Below are 17,881 nucleotides of genomic sequence, written 5' to 3'. Positions count from 1 at the left end.
GATTCTGACAGTTAACAATATTATATTTTTTCTATCTGATGTCTTTTGTTTTATTCAGTGCGACGCATGCGACATCTGGTGGTAGAACTGTTTTATGTAGGTACTATTTGTAAGTACTTAATAAAATGTATAGGTAGGTAGGTACCTAGGTATTTTATTACATATATATATATATATATATATATATATATATATATATATATATATATATATATATATATATATATATATATATATATATATATATATATATATATATATATATATATATATATATATATATATATATATATATATATATATATATATATATATATATATATATATATATATATATATATATATATGTGTGTGTGTGTGTGTGTGTGTGTGTGTGTATATATTTGTATATCTACCAACGCACGTAATTGCCTGTTACGATTTCCCTTTGGACCAGACAGTATCCTTTGCTGTGAGATTATCCAATCTGTCGTTGGGGTAATTTATCGGAGCTCTCTCCGTTCGTGCCAGTCATACGATGTTAATTGAAAGCATTCAAGTGTACGGGCATGAAATTGATCAATGTGACAGTAATCATGATTGGGCCACACCAAACTACGTCAACGGTTTCTTCACAACAAACTGAAATTTAGCAATTTTTAATTGAAATTTTAGTATAACTGATTTAATTTTTTTGTTTCAATCACTTTGTGGTAAGATATATTAAATTGATAATGAAAACACTTGTTTTTTACCAATTGAGTATTATATTTATTTTTAACGACTAGTTTTGGAAGCCAAGAAAAACGGGAATTTGTCATAACTTCTTTATTTTTAAGTTATATTATGAGTCCCTAACGAACACCGCTATCCCCACTCTCCCTTTCCACTACAGCGCAATTCCCATTATTTTTGGGTCCCCTCTTGTAATAGTTGCTTTGTTCTTCCCAAGAAAGAACACTTTCCATTCCTCTCCATAACACATTATTCTTCAGTAATTCCCTCTCTGTCCAAGCGGCCAGACTATGGAATGAATTACCTCTCTGCGTAAACAAATGCACCTCCTCTAATAACTTTTAAGAAACGTCTGAGACATTACTATAACTGTCCATCAAATCTCCTCCCTTAGTTTTTCCCTCTACCTCCTTCCCTAAACTCTCCTTTTCCTTTACCTTCCTTATTATCCTCAATTTGTAATTTATGTTTTTTCAATGTTCAAGTACTATCTACCCTCTGATTGCAAAGAGCTATACAGGGTGTCCCATAATCCGACGTATTCCTTTTAAGGGGTGTTAGGCCAGCTTATGACTCGCCAAAAAATGAAAATATGGCCTTGGTAAAAGTGTCTTAGTTTTCCAGATATTTCCACTTTTATGAATTTTCCAAAAATCTACGCCTCAGATCAGTTTTTTGAGTACCACTTTTTAAATTTGTCATATTTTAGGATTTTAAATTTTGTTTCATAATACTGAATAAGTATTCTATTGATCACAGCCCAAAATATTACCAATACTCGCTTGCCTTGGCGGGAAATAAAATATTAATGCCCGGTCAATGATTTTAAAAAAATATACAAATAAAACCATATATTTGGTATCAAACGTTTTGATCAGTATCACTAGTCTGTTTTTGGTTGGTTGGAAGATGATAGCATTTTAGCAATAAGCCCACCAATGTACTATTCTTTTCTGTACATGAAGTTTAATAAATAAATAAATATTCAAGCAGTAAAAACAAGTGTTTTAATTTACAACTGATTTCAGTCTACAAGATACATGATCAGTTCAAATCGAAAAGGAAAGATGTAAATACATTATTATATCTTTATTAGTTAGATAAACCGATAAAAACTGTAAAAGTATATCAGCTTATCTTAACTCGGTAGATTAATTTAAAGTTAAACACGTAACGGATCAAGCCGATATTACGCTGTAGCGATAGCAAGCTAGAGAATTGCTCAGACGGGGCAATCGCCATACTATCTGCTAATTTCTCACATAATCGATGTACAGAAAATTCACTAGTCCTAAATTATCGAGTAGAATAAAGATATTTATTGCAATGTTTGACGCAATACTGACACATCCCGTTTGTAACTTATTTGTTGTTGAGCTTCGTCAAGTGACTCATGGAAATTCCCAATGGCTTGTAGGTCCAATGATATTGACCAATCTATATATGTATATTTAGATCCATTTTCGTGAAAAATCACCTCGTGGGTGCTTTACAATTTACAGTAATTGTAACTTTCAAAATGACATACGAAAATAATTATTATCATTGCCTTTTAATTTACACTAGTGGTAACATACAAAAATAATTATTATCATTGCTTTTTAATTTACAGTAGTGGTAACATTTAAAACGACGTACGTAAATAATTATTATCATTGCCTTTTAATTTACAGTAGTGGTAACATTTAAAACGATATACGAAAATAATTATTATCATTGCCTTTTAATTTACAGTAGTGGTAACATTTAAAACGACGTACGAAAATAATTATTATCATTGCTTTTTAATTTACGGTAGTGGTAACATTTAAAACGATATACGAAAATAATTATTATCATTGCCTTTTAATTTACAGTAGTGGTAACATTTAAAAGGACATAAGAAAATAATTATTATCATTGTCTCTTAATTTACAGTAGTGGTAACATTTAAAAAGATATACGAAAATAATTATTATCATTGCCTTTTAATTTACAGTAGTGGTAACATTTAAAACGACATACAAAAATAATTATTATCATTGCTTTTTAATTTACGGTAGTGGTAACATTTAAAACGACATACGAAAATAATTACTATCATTGCCTTTAATGAACAGTATTGGTAACATTTAAAACGACGTATGAAAATAATTATTATCATTGCCTCTTAATTTACAGTAGTGATAACATTTAAAACGACATACAAAAATAATTATTATCAACTAAACGGCGCCTTACAATTTACAGTAATTGAAACATTCAAAATGACATACGAAAATAATTATTATCAACTCGGGGGCGCCATTTGACTTACAGTAATTGTAACATTTAAAACGACATGTGTAAATAATAACTTTTCTTATCAATATATTTTTTACATAGCACAATTTTTATAATAATATTTTACATATTGTGGGTGTACTGGCAAAAAACGTTAACTCAAAAAGATCAAATTTTGACTAATGATACAGTATTTAAAGTTGTCAATATTCTATAAACTGGAAAAATACACAATATAAGTATTTTTACCGTTCTTTCCTCACTCATTCGTTCTACATGTCCAAACCATCTCAACACACCTTTCTTAATTTTATCGATAATGCTCATCTCAGCTTTGCATTCCTTCCTTATTTCACTATTCGTACATCTATCATACATCGTTTTGTCGCACATTCTTCTGAGAGATCGCATTTCGACTGCATTCAAAATTATGAGGCGAATGTTAGCGGGAAAAGAAGCAGAGGAAGACCGAGAAAAACATGGCACGATCAGGTGTGCCAAATACTTGAAAGTGGTCAGGTTAGGAGTCGTAACAATCGGCGGGTATGTATGAGGAGATGCATGAACGTGGAAGAGGCGAAGAATGCAAGGACAGAGTGGTGTGGCGCTCTATTCTCTCTGCCTACCCCTGCGAGGAAGCGGCGTGATGGTTAGTTAGTTAGTTAGTTATAAGTAGTTTGAAATGTCATATTTATGTGGTTTTACAAGTAAATTTAGTAAAGTAATTAAGGTTATTAGCGGGGATTTTATTCAGGCTAAAAGCTTTAAATAACAGGGATTATTCAAACAGGGATTTTAGAGTTAACGTTTTCTGCCAGTATACCCACGATATGTAATATAATAATAAATACATAATTAAAAATATTAATTTTTCGGGTTGTGGTCCCGTGGTTAGTGTCGCGGACTCTTGAGTCTGAGTTTCTGGGTTCGAATAGCTTTGATAGCTATTTCTAATAATGAGTTTTTCACAGAATTAGTATGAAATTGAAACATTTGTGTAAATAATAAAAACACAAATATTTCTCTTTTAAAAAATAAAAAAACAAAAATAAAAATTTTATTATAATTTAATTTTCTCTACTTTGGCTCAGTAACAAGTCATATTTCGCAATAATTCCCGGGCTTTAATGTGTATGAAATTGAAGTATTTTAATAATAATAATAAACCCTTATCCGCGCCCCAATGGTGCATAGGGCACTGCGTCATATAAACGCAGTGTTATCTTGATCGTTTACACATGAAGGGAAGGTGATTAGCCATCCGCTTTAGGTACCAGTCCAGGGTAATATTGAATAAACATTACAGTGAAAAAATCACTAATATTTATTTGACCCCCCTGGGAATCGAACCCGGGACCTCCAGAACGGTAGCCGAGCGCGCTGACCATTACACTACGGAGGCGGATAAAAATAAAATAAAAATACACAAATATTACATTATTTATTATTTCAGACACAGGATTATTCACCCTACGGATGAGATGCAAATACTACAGGTATATCAACTTGATATAAAACATCTATCGTTATTTTTTTGTACGAAAGAAGGCCGTAAGCCCTGGGATGCTCGGACTTCCATCTTCTTTTGTATAAAAAGAACGATAGATGTCTCTTATCAAGTTGAGACACCTATCATATGTAATACATAATTAGTTAGAGTCGATTGTGTCTCATTAAGCGCAAGATTTGGCGAAATCCACTCGACCATAGCCAATTTAAATTGATTACAGTTGGCTCTGACGTTACAAAGATAAACTTACAGCAAAAATAAAAGTGATATGATAAAAAGAAAAAAAAAGACTGACTAACTAACTAACTAACCATCACACTGCTTACCGTGGGGCAGATTTAAGATTTTGAACAAACAAACAATAACATTTTTATTTATATAGATAAATAGTTAGATAAAAACATGCGCGTATTCTAATGTGACATATTATTTTTTGACATCTCATCAAAGATGAAGAAGAATATGGAAGTCTGGGCATTTACGGGGCTTACGATCGTCATAGGCTGGTTTAAGTGATCACTTTACACACGTGTAACATTCACCAATTCAGCCTATGACGGTCGTAAGCCCCGTAAATGCCCAGACTTCCATATTCTTCTTCATCTTTGATGAGATGTCAAAAAATAATATGAAAATAACTCCTGTAATTGGAGATAATCCAGATTTTGTGAACAAGTATTTGATCACACTCAAAATGTTCCAATGTGACATTGTGCTTAAATTTCAAATCGATTGTCAAATAACTTAAGGAGGTTTAAGATTTTGAACAAACCAACAATTACATTTTTATTAATTTCAATAATTGATTTGGCAGTCACTTTGTGGTAAAATCTATCCATTTTAATTTAAGTTTTACTCAGTACATACCACTATTTCTTAAAATCTACTGAGACAAGTGTCTCGATGCATTCTGCATAATTTGAATACGGTGTTTGAAAATGATGCGCAATGCATCGAAACACGTGTCACAGTAGATTTTAAGAAATAGTGGTATTTACTAGTAAAACTTAAATTAAAAATACATTTTCATTAATACAGGAGATAGAAGACAAAAACCATAATCACCTTCTGTGGGATTTGAAATTCCATCGTGGACCAGTGATGCTAAACACCCGGACATTCCTGAAATAAATATTTTCAAAATTAACAATCTAATATACAGATGAATTATTTTTAGGACATTTTTCATAAAAACCTTTATTTTTATTAAAATAGTGATTATTTTATGAGATATTATTTTCACTCATTTGATAAAAATAAAGGTCTAAATGTATTAACACATATCGCTCACTCCTTTCAAGAACGTCATAAATCAAAATACTTGATTTTTCTGTAGAAAGTTTTTAACGTTTAAAAATATAATACAATGTATTAAAAATAAATATCAAGCCACTTACTGAACTTTTAACTGTGCAACAGATCTTTTTAGGTAAAACCTGAAGGTTTTTTCTCCATTTGAAAAATATTTAGTTTATTTAAAAAATTAATTAAACAATACCTTTTCTTCAAAATGCAAATACAACACTTTCTACCCTGTAGCGGGTAAATATTAACTTAAAAATATGCCTCTTTTGCTGGGATATAGTATATTTTCTGGGCATTCCGAAAATATGCACAACTGAAAATTGACAATTTTTGATTTATGACGTTCTTGAAAGGAGTAAGCGATATGCAATAGAGGAATTAAATTAGATTAATTAGAAATATCAAAGGCAATTAATAATAATTTACAACTGATAAATATACAAGTAAACGATTTTTCTAAAAGTCCGTTATTAAATATGTTTCCAATCACTCATCGTCCCTGATCCCTTTTGACTGTGACTGCCAATCAACAAAAAAATAAAGCCACTTGAGATCTACCCAAGCTCCTTTGCATAACCGTCAAAATATTTTGAATTTTGTTAAGTAGATAGTGTTTTAGTATTAATCAGTCTCGATAAAGAAGCGGTTAGCTTCGAAACCGGTAGACATTATAATTAAGTTATAATAAAATATTTATACTGATTTTAAAACAAAGTTACATTTTAATTAGAAAATAAAAGATTTGGGAGTCCCATAGATTAGTAATATATTAAATGCAGATAACTAGATCAACCACTTCTGTGGTCAACCTCTTGGAAAAAAGTGGGTCAAAAAAGCAACCCTTTTTTTCACTATTATGTTTGGGATTTCGATGAGTGTTGGCACTGTACGTGTAATTGTCAGTAAAGTGCAAATTACACTCAACGCGCGCGATGCGTTCTCTAGACTAGTGGGGGAACGACCCGAGCTGGATTCACTATAAAATCACTATAAAATGTTTCGTGTACAATGTGCCCGAACTGAATTCGGGCAAATCGCTGTGTCAGCAAAATACCTACCCGAATTGTATTCGAACAATAACACAAGGGGTTAACATATGTACTAACTACCATCATGCCGCTTTCTGCGGAGGAAGGCAGAGAGAATGGACTCACACCACTGTCTTTGCTGACATTCTTCGCCTCTTATACATTCATGCATCTCCTCATACCCGCCGATTATTCCGACTCTTAACCTGACCGCTTTCAAGTATTTGACATACCTGACTGTCGCAAGTTTTCCTCTGTCTTCCTCTGCTTCTTTTTCCACTTACATTCGCCTCATAAATTTGTTATACCGTTCTTTCCTCACTCATTCGTTCTACATGTCCAAACCATCTCAACACACCTTTCTTAATTTCATCGATAATGCTTATCTCAGCTTTGCATTCCTTCCTTATTTCACTATTCGCACATCTATCATACATCGTTTTGTCGCACATTCTTCTGAGAGATCGCATTTTGACTGCATTCAGTCTACTTTCATCCTTCTTTCGCCAACTCCATGTTTCGCTTCCATACATTAGAGTTGGAACCAGCACTCCGTTGAATTCCACTATCCATTAGAGTTGGCATTATATATCAAAGATCTAAAGAAAAAAAGATGCCCTAGCTTCGCTACATGAGGGAGTGGGCTCAAATTCAAAATGCTTAAGGATCTCATAAGTTTGACTACATTTGCCTCATAAGTTTATTTGACCTTTCTTTCCTCGGTCATACGTTCCACATGTCCAAACCATCTCAACACACCTTTCTTAATTTTATCGATAATGCTTATCTCAGCTTTGCATTCTTTCCTTATTTCACCATTCGAACATCCGCACATTCGTCAGAGGGATCGCATTTCACAATAGTACTTATAATGTGGAAACACATGTTGACAGCAGAACACATTAAAACAGAAAGTTGTCCACAGTGATAAAATAACAGTATCTCACTTTTATATCATGTTTATGGCCTCAAATATTTGTAAAACACCTAGATAACCTTTTTTTTATTTCTTAGTAGTCATAATATTCATGATAAAAATTCTCCAGCCTTATCGGTGCGTTTCATCCAAAGAAAGAACCGTTGTTTCGGTATTAAGAGTACGGATTCACTGATCTTCTAAATCAGGCCTGGCCAACGCAAATTGCACCCTGGGCCGCATCGATAACCTAAAATTTTCCCAAGGGCCGCATACAGACATTAGAAAAAAATTATAACAACGAATTTCATACTTATTGATTTTTGTAAGTAAAAACTAACTAACTAACCATCACCCCGCTTCCCCGAAGGGGTAGGCAGAGAGAATAGAGCGCCACACCACTCTGTCCTTGCAAACATTCTTCGCCTCTTCCACGTTCATGCATCTCCTCATACATACCCGCCGATTGTTACGACTCCTTACCTGACCACTTTCAAGTATTTGGCATACCTGATCGTGCCATGTTTTTCTCGGTCTTCCTCTACTTCTTTTCCCACTTACATTCGCCCCATAAATATGTTTTACCGTTCTTTCCTCACTCATTCGTTCCACATGTCCAAATCATCTCAACACACCTTTCTTAATTTTATCGATAATGCTAATCTCAGCTTTGCATTCCTTCCTTATTTCACTATTCGCACATCTATCATACATCGTTTTGTCGCACATTCTTCTGAGAGATCGCATTTCGACTGCATTCAGTCTACTTTCATCCTTCTTTTGCCAACTCCATATTTCACTTTCATACATTAGAGTTGGAACCAGGACTCCGTTGTGCACTGCCAGTTTAGCTTCCACTGATAGGTTTTTCTTTGCTATAACTGATTTCAGTACACCATTCACTTTGTTCCCAGCATTCACTCTCCTTTTTGTAAGTATTATAAATAATTTGAACGCAGAGGTAATCAGAAAGTACAATCAAGGTATTGTGAAAAAAAACATTACGATCAGATTTGAGAAGGAAAACAAAAATTGAACCAACAAAAATATTATTTTTATAGTAATAAAAAAAAATTAAATTTTCTACAATAAAAAATATTAATAAGGACACATAAATCAAACAATATTACCAATTTAATTTAATTTAATAAAAATTTAATTTAAAAAAGTAAGGTGTGTGGAAGTTTTTGGTAAGGGAATGTAGTTAATTATGAATATTTTAACGTTTTTAATGTTATTGAATTTAATAAACCCTGATGATGACAAGGTTCTTGTCGAAAACGGTGGGTTAAAGTGTACGAATAATAAAAAAGTGGTTAAAACAAAGTTGTTTAATTTTATAAAGTCCGCCTCCGTAGTGTAATGGTCAGCATGCTCGGCTACCGTTCTGGAGGTCCCGGGTTCGATTCCCAAGGGGGGCAAAATAAATATAAGTGATTTTTTCACTGTAATATTTATTCAATATTACCCTGGACTGGTACCTGAAGCGGAAGGCTGATCACCTTTCCATCATGTGTAAACGATCAAGATAACGCTGCGTTTATATGACGCAGTGCCTTATGCACCATTGGGTGCGGATAAGGGTTTATGTAAGGGGATATTTTTAATAAAAAAATGTTTTTTGAATCTTTAGGTTTGATGCACAGCGAATTATCCTTATGATCAAAAGTGCTCCTTGACTTAAAAAGGTTCAGAACCACTGAGATATACATATAGCGCAGTTTAAAATTTCTCTTTGTTCATATTTTTTTCATGAATTCATGGGAAATCGATTATGGAAGATTTTCTTTCGCCATCCATCCGGAAAATGGGAAGTGTACTGTAACTTTGAGTGGATGGTTTGGTTTAAAAATCATGGAATGGAAAAAGAGTGAACTTACCATACACAAAGTGCTCATATCTCGGGCTGAATACTCTCGATAAGGACTCCTTGGCATATTCATATGTGCTGAAATACAACGCGTGTGCCGGACCCGCTCCTGCCACTACAGCTGATATGCCCCGCAAAGGCCTGCAATAATAAAAAACAATAATTACATATGGCGCTAGTGACAAAGGTGTATAAAGTGTGCAAGGAAAGGGATTTGCTGATGAATGCTGACAAATCCACAGCTATGGTTTTTGAAAGAGATGAATGAATAGATCTGGATGTGAAATACATTCATTCATTTCATTCAAACCCTTATTCGCACCCAATGGTGCATAGGGCACTGCATCCTATAAACGCAGTGTTATCTTGATCGTTAATACATGAAGAGAAGGTGATCAGCCCTCCGCATCAGGCACGTGTTTCGATGCGTTCAGCTTCATTTTCAAACACCGTAGAATGACGCTGAATACATTAAAACACGTATCACAATAGATTTTAAGAAATAGTTGTATTTACTAAGTAAAATTTAAATTAAAAATGAATAGATTTTACCACAATGTGACTGCCGAATCAATTATTGAAAAGATTGAAAATCTCTAGTCTAGGATATCTCTGAAGTACAAAACCAGATATCTCTTTAAAAGATAAAAAATGGATGATTAACAAGTTCATATAAATTGATTCATTATTTTGATATAGTTTACTACTTATTATAACAGCTAGAAGTTGTTATTGTTATTGAATCAACCTAGCCGGATCTAACAGGGGGATCGAAATCCCCCATACATGAATTTTAATTCCATAACTTTAGAATTATAAGAGCAACTTACTCCATATTTTTTGTAATCTTAAAAATAGTATTAACGAAAAATTTTCCTTTTTTATTTTTATAATTTCTAATCATTAAATGTTTCAAAATATTGTATTTAATAAAAAGCACAATCGGTCAGTACCTACCGCAAAATCTATGTACTTATATATCAGCAGGTTAATTTTTGTCTGCTAGCGACATGTTATTTCTTTCACTCCAATAAATGTGGTATTACCACAAGGAGAGCGAGACAATAAGATTACTCCGATTTCCGGCCTCTCATTCAGTCAGTGCTTGACGACGAGTCGGAACGGACGCACCGCCTATTACTCAGTTGGCGGCAAGTTGGTACTTGCTGCGAGCTGCGTACTATGATTTCCATACAAATATAAACTGGGTCTTTTGGTACCCCGTTTCGGATCACGTGTCATTTTTGGATGATCAGTACGGGAAAGGTTAATAATGCCATATATGATAAGGTCATTGACATGTCGCTTACTCCTTTCAACAACATCATATATCAAAAAACTTGATGTTTCAGGAGATTATTTTTAAATTTTAAAATATCAAGCCACTTATTGAACTTTTTACTGTGCAACACATCTTTTTAGGTAAAACCTGAATGTTTTTTCTACATTTGAAACATATTCAGTATATTAAAAAAATATATATTAAACTATACCTTTTATTCAAAATGCAAGAACAAAAAATTGTTAAAACATAAATTTTGTCCTTCAAATATTATTGTAATTAAAATCACATTTTTTTAAATCAAATTTCCTACTCTTAATTTTATATTCATCCGAGATATTACTTATTGATTCGGCATTAACTTTGTGGAATGACATGTTGAATTTTTTTTTAAATTAAACACTTTTGTAATAAACCACTTAATAAGTTTTATTTTATTAAGCACGACTAGTTTCGAAAACTAACAGATGTTTTAACTAACTAGTAGATGAAAACATCTGCTTGATTTCGAAACGTGTATAATAAAACAAAACTCATTAGGTGATTTATTATTACAAGCGTTCAATTTCATCTGAGATAGAGCATATAATAAACTTTTTTTAATTAATGTTTTACTTAGTAAATACCACTATTTTTCAAAATCTTCTGTGACATCTCAATGCATTCCACATCATTTTCAAACACCGAATGTGGAAAAAATATGTGGAACGCATCGAAACACGTGTCACAGTAGATTTTAAGAAATAGTGGTATTTACTATGTAAAACATTAATCAAAATTGGATAGATTTTACCACAAAGTGACTGCCGAATCAAGTAATGAAATCATTTAATTAACATTTATCTTTTTACTGTTTCATATTTACATATTATAGTAAATTTTATTTAATTTTTGTAGATTGTAATTTCTTTGTATTTTTTACCTATTTTTCTCTTAAAATTAGCTTTACTCATACCCTTTTCAGCACCCGATGGTGCATAGGGCACTGCATCATATAAATGCAGTTTTATCTTTATCGTTAACATATGAAGGAAAGATGATCACCTGTCCGCTTCAGGTACCAGTCCAGGGTAATATTGAATAAATATTAGGATGAAAAATCACTTATATTTATTTGTCCCCACCCCTGGGAGTTGAACCCGAGACCTCAGGATCGGTAGCCGAGCGTGCTGACCATTATTACACTACGGAGGCGGACAAAAATTAACTTTATACTATATTATAAATTGTATTGTAATGCTATGCGTACATGTACAAGATTTCTTTTATTATTATTGTTATGTAATTTAAAAAAATTTTATGTAAACATTAAATTATACTTATTTATTTTTTTACAAAAATGTTAATAAAATTAGTATATAACCACTCACCGAGATTTTTACGTCTACCGGTTTCGAGACGTACCCGTCTCTTCGTCAGGACAATCACTAACACAGCATGCAAACAATACTACCCGCTGTGTTAGTGATTGTCCTGACGAAGAGACGGGTACGTCTCGAAACCGGTAGACGTAAAAATCTCGGTGAGTGTTTATATACTAATTTTATTAACATTTTTGTAAAAAAATAAATAAGTAAAAATGACTAACCACAAAGTAAATGCTTTAAATATTTATAATATTGAGAATATTAAATTATAAATAATCTAAATAATTATTTAGTAACTTTTTATCCTTATCTCATAGCGCCATTAAATTTGAATAGTGACATAATGATATTATGTAATTCACACAAGTATAATAAACAAGTAACAGTCTGGGTTTAGTTAATTTTGGATGTATTTTTATCAATTTTTTTTAATTTTGTGTCGGGTTGTGGTCCCGTGGGTAGACTCGCGGACTCTTAAGTCAGAGTTTCTCGGTTCGAACCCACTCTACCACAATTTGATACCTATTTCTAACAATGAGCCGCTTAGGCTGACAGAAATAGTGTGAAATTGAAATATTTGTGTAAATAATAAAAACACGAATATTTATCTTTTAAGAAAATAATAATAATATGGTAATAAATTTATTAAAGGTAATAAAATACAAGAAAATTCAACCATTCAATCATTTGGCTAGTTTCCCCCTTTTTTAATTAAGGTTGAAACCTCGAAAATATTATGGGTGCAAAACACTTTCAAATATACAATTCAGTACGCGACCGGCAGCGCAAGAAGCCACGCGTGTATTCCGCGCACATTTTTATTTAGAATATATGTAATTTTTTTTAAAAAATATATATATATATATATAATTTTTTGTATTTTTTTTCGTTTCAAAACCATATATGTATGTATGTTTTTTCATTTCGAAGAAAAAATAGTGTTTTCAATACAAAGACGGGGTTTTAAGAAAAAAAAATATATTACGTCAAATGTTAACTGGGTTTTAAAAAATAAAGTTGCGATTTATCGTATATTGAGCCTTAAGGCGGGATAATCGATGGCCCGCTACTTAATTTTCTTTAAACCCAGGTAACATTTTACGTATTCAAACCCTTATCCGCACCCCAATGGTGCATAGGGCACTGCATTATATAAAGGCAGTGTTATCTTGATCGTTAACACACGAAGGAAAGGTGATCAGCCCTCCGCTTCAGGTCCAGGGCGATATTGAATAAATATTAAAGTGAAAAAAAACACTTATATTTATTTGACCCCCCTTGGGAATCGAACCTGGGACCTCCAGAACGGTAGCCGAGCGTGCTGACCATTACACTACGGGGGCGGACACATTTTGCGAAATTGATTTTTTTCTTAAAACAGAATTTTTGTATTGAAAAAATGAGTTCTTCCTCGTCACAAATGTGACGTTATAGAAAGTATATAAAAAGTATATTGTGCATTAATTTGCCCGCTGAGCACAGCTAACTGCCCGCTGAGAAAGTAATTGTTCAAGGAAACCATTGGCAAGAAAAAACACTCCCAGAGAAACAATATGACGTTCCAGAAATTGTACACTCGATACAGTGTTTATTTTGTACCGATTTCAAGAGAAAACTGCGTTCGCCTTGCGTTCCGCATTCCGAATTGAATAAATCCATAGTTAATATGTGCGAAAGTTTACTACTACTACTATCACGCCGTTTCCGCGGAGGCAGGCAGAGAGGATGAAACGCCACACTCGTCTGTCCTAACATACACTCCTAGCTTGCTCAGATATTTCTTACCGATAGTGAAATGGGGAATATTCGTATACTTCAAATATTTAATAAAATTCGTACACAAGGATCTCCAAACGGAAGCGACATAGTGAAAATTCGTACACAAGTATCTTGAACCGGAAGCGAAATAGTGAAAAATCGTACACAATGATCTCCAACCGGCTGCGAAATAGTGAAAATTCTTACACAATGATCTCCAACCGGCAGCGACATGGTGAAAATTCGTACACAATGATCTCCAACCGGCAGCGAAATAGTGAAAATTCGTACACAATGATCTCCAACCGGCAGCGAAATAGTGAAAACTCGTACACAATGATCTCCAACCGGCAGCGAAATAATGAAAATTCGTACACAATGATCTCCAACCGACTGCGAAATAGTGAAAATTCGTACACAATGATCTCCAACCGACTGCGAAATAGTGAAAATTCGTACACAATGATCTCCAACCGGCAGCGAAATAATGAAAATTCGTACACAATGATCTCCAACCGACTGCGAAATAGTGAAAATTCGTACACAATGATCTCCAACCGACTGCGAAATAGTGAAAATTCGTACACAATGATCTCCAACCGGCAGCGAAATAGTGAAAACTCGTACACAATGATCTCCAACCGGCAGCGAAATAATGAAAATTCGTACACAATGATCTCCAACCGACTGCGAAATAGTGAAAATTCGTACACAATGATCTCCAACCGACTGCGAAATAGTGAAAATTCGTACACAATGATCTCCAACCGGCAGCGAAATAGTGAAAACTCGTACACAATGATCTCCAACCGGCAGCGAAATAATGAAAATTCGTACACAATGATCTCCAACCGACTGCGAAATAGTGAAAATTCGTACACAATGATCTCCAACCGACTGCGAAATAGTGAAAATTCGTACACAATGATCTCCAACCGGCAGCGAAATAGTGAAAATTCGTCCTCAATGATCTCCAACCGGCAGCGAAATAGTGAAAATTCGTACACAATGATCTCCAACCGGCAGCGAAATAGTGAAAATTCGTACACAATGATCTTCAACCGGCAGCGAAATTGTGAATTGTAATTAGCTTAGACATTACGAAAATTCGTCAACAGGGCCGACATGATATTACCAATCATAATACTTATGTACCTTTCTTTAAATTTTTGAGTATATATTTTTTTTATTTGTTATTTTATTGAATTGGTTTAAAAAACATAGAGCAAGCAAAAGCATAGAGCAAGTTATGCAATTCAAGTATTTGGGTGTCGAAGTGTCCAGCAGCAATATCCTCTACAATGAAGTAAGAGAGCAAGCAAATAAGGCCTCTGCTGTAGCTGGATGCTTAAAAAATTTTGTATGGAGAAACAAATACATGATGAAAGAGAGTAAGGTGAGGATCTATAAAACCTGCGTAAGACCGATCCTGACATACGGCACGGAAACAAGAGCCGACACCGCGAGAACAAAAAGCCTTCTTAGGACATCCGAAATGAAGACTCTACGATCCATTGCAGGCCTAACACTTCGCGACAGAGTAAGAAACTCGGATATAAGAAAAATCTGCGATGTTGAAGATGTTGTGCGATGGGGAAGAGAAAGAAGACGTTTCTGGAGAGATCATGTGAGAAGAGCGAGTTTGGATCGAGTGGTGAGGGTGGCAGCGGACAGCAGCATTGGCGGGATCAGGCCCCCAGGAAGACCACCTAAACGATGGAAGGATAGCTGGTCTTCCACCTCCCAGGACCGACCCGAGAATGACAGGACCTAGTCCTAGAAGAAGAAGAAGAAGAAGAAGAGGTTTAAAAAAAACGCTAGGTACAATGTCGGAAGGAACGCTAAACTGTTACATAAAATGGATGTGTAACATCAAAACAATATGCATAATACTGTATTGCTATTTATATTTTCATCGTTTGACCTCGCATTTGCTTCCAATACATACGCTATTAATGATTCATGACAACATTGCCGGCTATTGTTGGGGACATGGCATATTGCCTTTCATTCACGTGTTTAGACAAGTGCCCGCAATACACATCGCTCACTCCTTTCAAGAACGTAATAAATCAAAAATCGTCAATTTTCAGTTGTGCATGTTTTCGGAATGCCCAGAAAATGTACTGTATCCCAGCAAAAGAGGCATATTTTTAACTTAATATTTACCCGCTACAGGGGCAGAAAATGTTGTTTTTGCATTTTGAAGAAAATGTATTGACTAATTTTTTTTTTATATAAGTACTAAATATTTTTCAAATGAAAAAAAAACCTTCAGGTTTTACCTAAAAAGATCTGTTGCACAGTAAAAAGTTTAATAAGTGGCTAGATATTTATTTTTAATACATTGTGTTTTATTTTTAAACTATAAAAAGGTTCTGAAAAATAAAAATTAACATATTTATTTAAATTATTATTACATATTATTTATTTAAAAATAAATTCAATTAGAGAAGAAAAAAACAGATAGATTTCATTCACAAGAATGTGTCAGGGTCGTCCAATTGGTAAACATTCCAATTTCACTTCCATACATTAGGGTTGGAACCAGGACTCCATTGTGCACCGCTAGTTTAGTTTTTACTAAGAATTATTTTCGTTTTCGCGGTAATCCCATTCATCATTTCGTATCTATCATTATTTACGATTTTATCTCTGCAGTTTATCAATATATTGTTATATCAATCAATCGAAAAGATACCTAGGCGATTAGTTTCACTGATAAAAATATATTATCAAATAAGTAAATAATAAAAATATAAATTAATAAGTAAAAAAAAAACTACGAGACTAATGAAGACTCTAAGGAGCATATCTGGCAAGATGAAAATAGAAAACAAAAATGGACCCAGGTTAGAGCCTTGCGGTACACCCGAGAAAGTATTGAAGGACTCTGATGCGAATGCAGAGTGGACACCGCAGTAACAAAAAACACGCTTAATGTGTCAAAAATGATGACTCTAAGGAGCATTTCTGGCAAGAGACTACTAAGATATGGAATAAGGAACACCAGGATAAGAGAAATGTGCGAGATCGAACACGTCGTTAGGTGGGGAATGCAACGAAGAAGACAATGTTATGCGCATCTGAGGAGAATGGAACTTTCCAGACTCCCCCACATTGCACGGCCAACCCCAAGGTAACAACTCCCGGGCAGACCGCCAAAGAGATGAATCGACAGCTGGGAATCGACATCGCAGGAGGCTAATCCCTCTTAAAAACAGGCCACAAGGTCTACACCAATCAGAAGAAGAAGAAGACATTCGCCTCGTTAATTGGTGTTCACTCTAAAGTAAACGGAAATGCCGACGAACACACACGTTTGGTCGTAGTAAGACTGACGAATGTTCCGAGCCAAAAATTACACACTTATCTGTGTGCGTCATGATAATTTATTAGGTGGTCTTTTCATGTGCAATAAAGGTGGCTATTTTAATGTGTGCAAATACAGAAAACGTCGCAAACGTCGCAAGATTTTGTTACAGGGTTTTCACAAATCAAATGGGACATTTAATATTCCAAATTGGACATTTAACTAATCAAATTAGACGTTAAATAAATCAAATTGGACATTTAATAAACCAAATCGGACATTTAACTTGTCAAATTGGATATTTAACTTATCATATTGGACGTTTAACAAACCAAATTAGACGCTTTAAAAAATCAAATTGGACGTTATATAAACCAAATTGGACGTTTAACAAACCAAATTAGTCGTTTATCAAATCGAATCGGACGTATAACAAGACAAAATGGACGTTTTACATATCAAATATGACATTTAATAAACCAAATTGGAGTTTAATAATCAAAATTGAACGTTTAATAAATCATATTGGACGTTTGACTAATCAAATTGGACGTTA

The 17,881-nt window shown here is 33.8% G+C and overlaps 1 protein-coding gene across 1 annotated transcript in view; it reads right to left on the bottom strand.

Moving 5' to 3' along the window:
• LOC148301916 (mitoferrin-1-like) overlaps positions 1–17,881 on the bottom strand; it is a 37,308-nt gene that overhangs the window by 1,916 nt on the left and 17,511 nt on the right. Inside the window, exons 3-4 of the mRNA XM_088272515.1 lie at positions 9,616–9,746; positions 5,552–5,608 (exon numbers count right to left, since the gene is read on the bottom strand). Coding sequence (XP_088128641.1) covers positions 5,552–5,608; positions 9,616–9,746 — 188 coding nt within the window. The remainder of the gene's footprint in view (positions 1–5,551; positions 5,609–9,615; positions 9,747–17,881) is intronic.

Source organism: Brachycentrus maculatus, unplaced genomic scaffold (genome assembly GCF_059751285.1).
Source record: "Brachycentrus maculatus isolate JH-2025_06_01 unplaced genomic scaffold, ASM5975128v1 h1tg000503l, whole genome shotgun sequence".
Lineage (NCBI taxonomy): Eukaryota > Metazoa > Arthropoda > Insecta > Trichoptera > Brachycentridae > Brachycentrus > Brachycentrus maculatus.
This window is presented reverse-complemented; position numbering and strand designations above follow the sequence as displayed.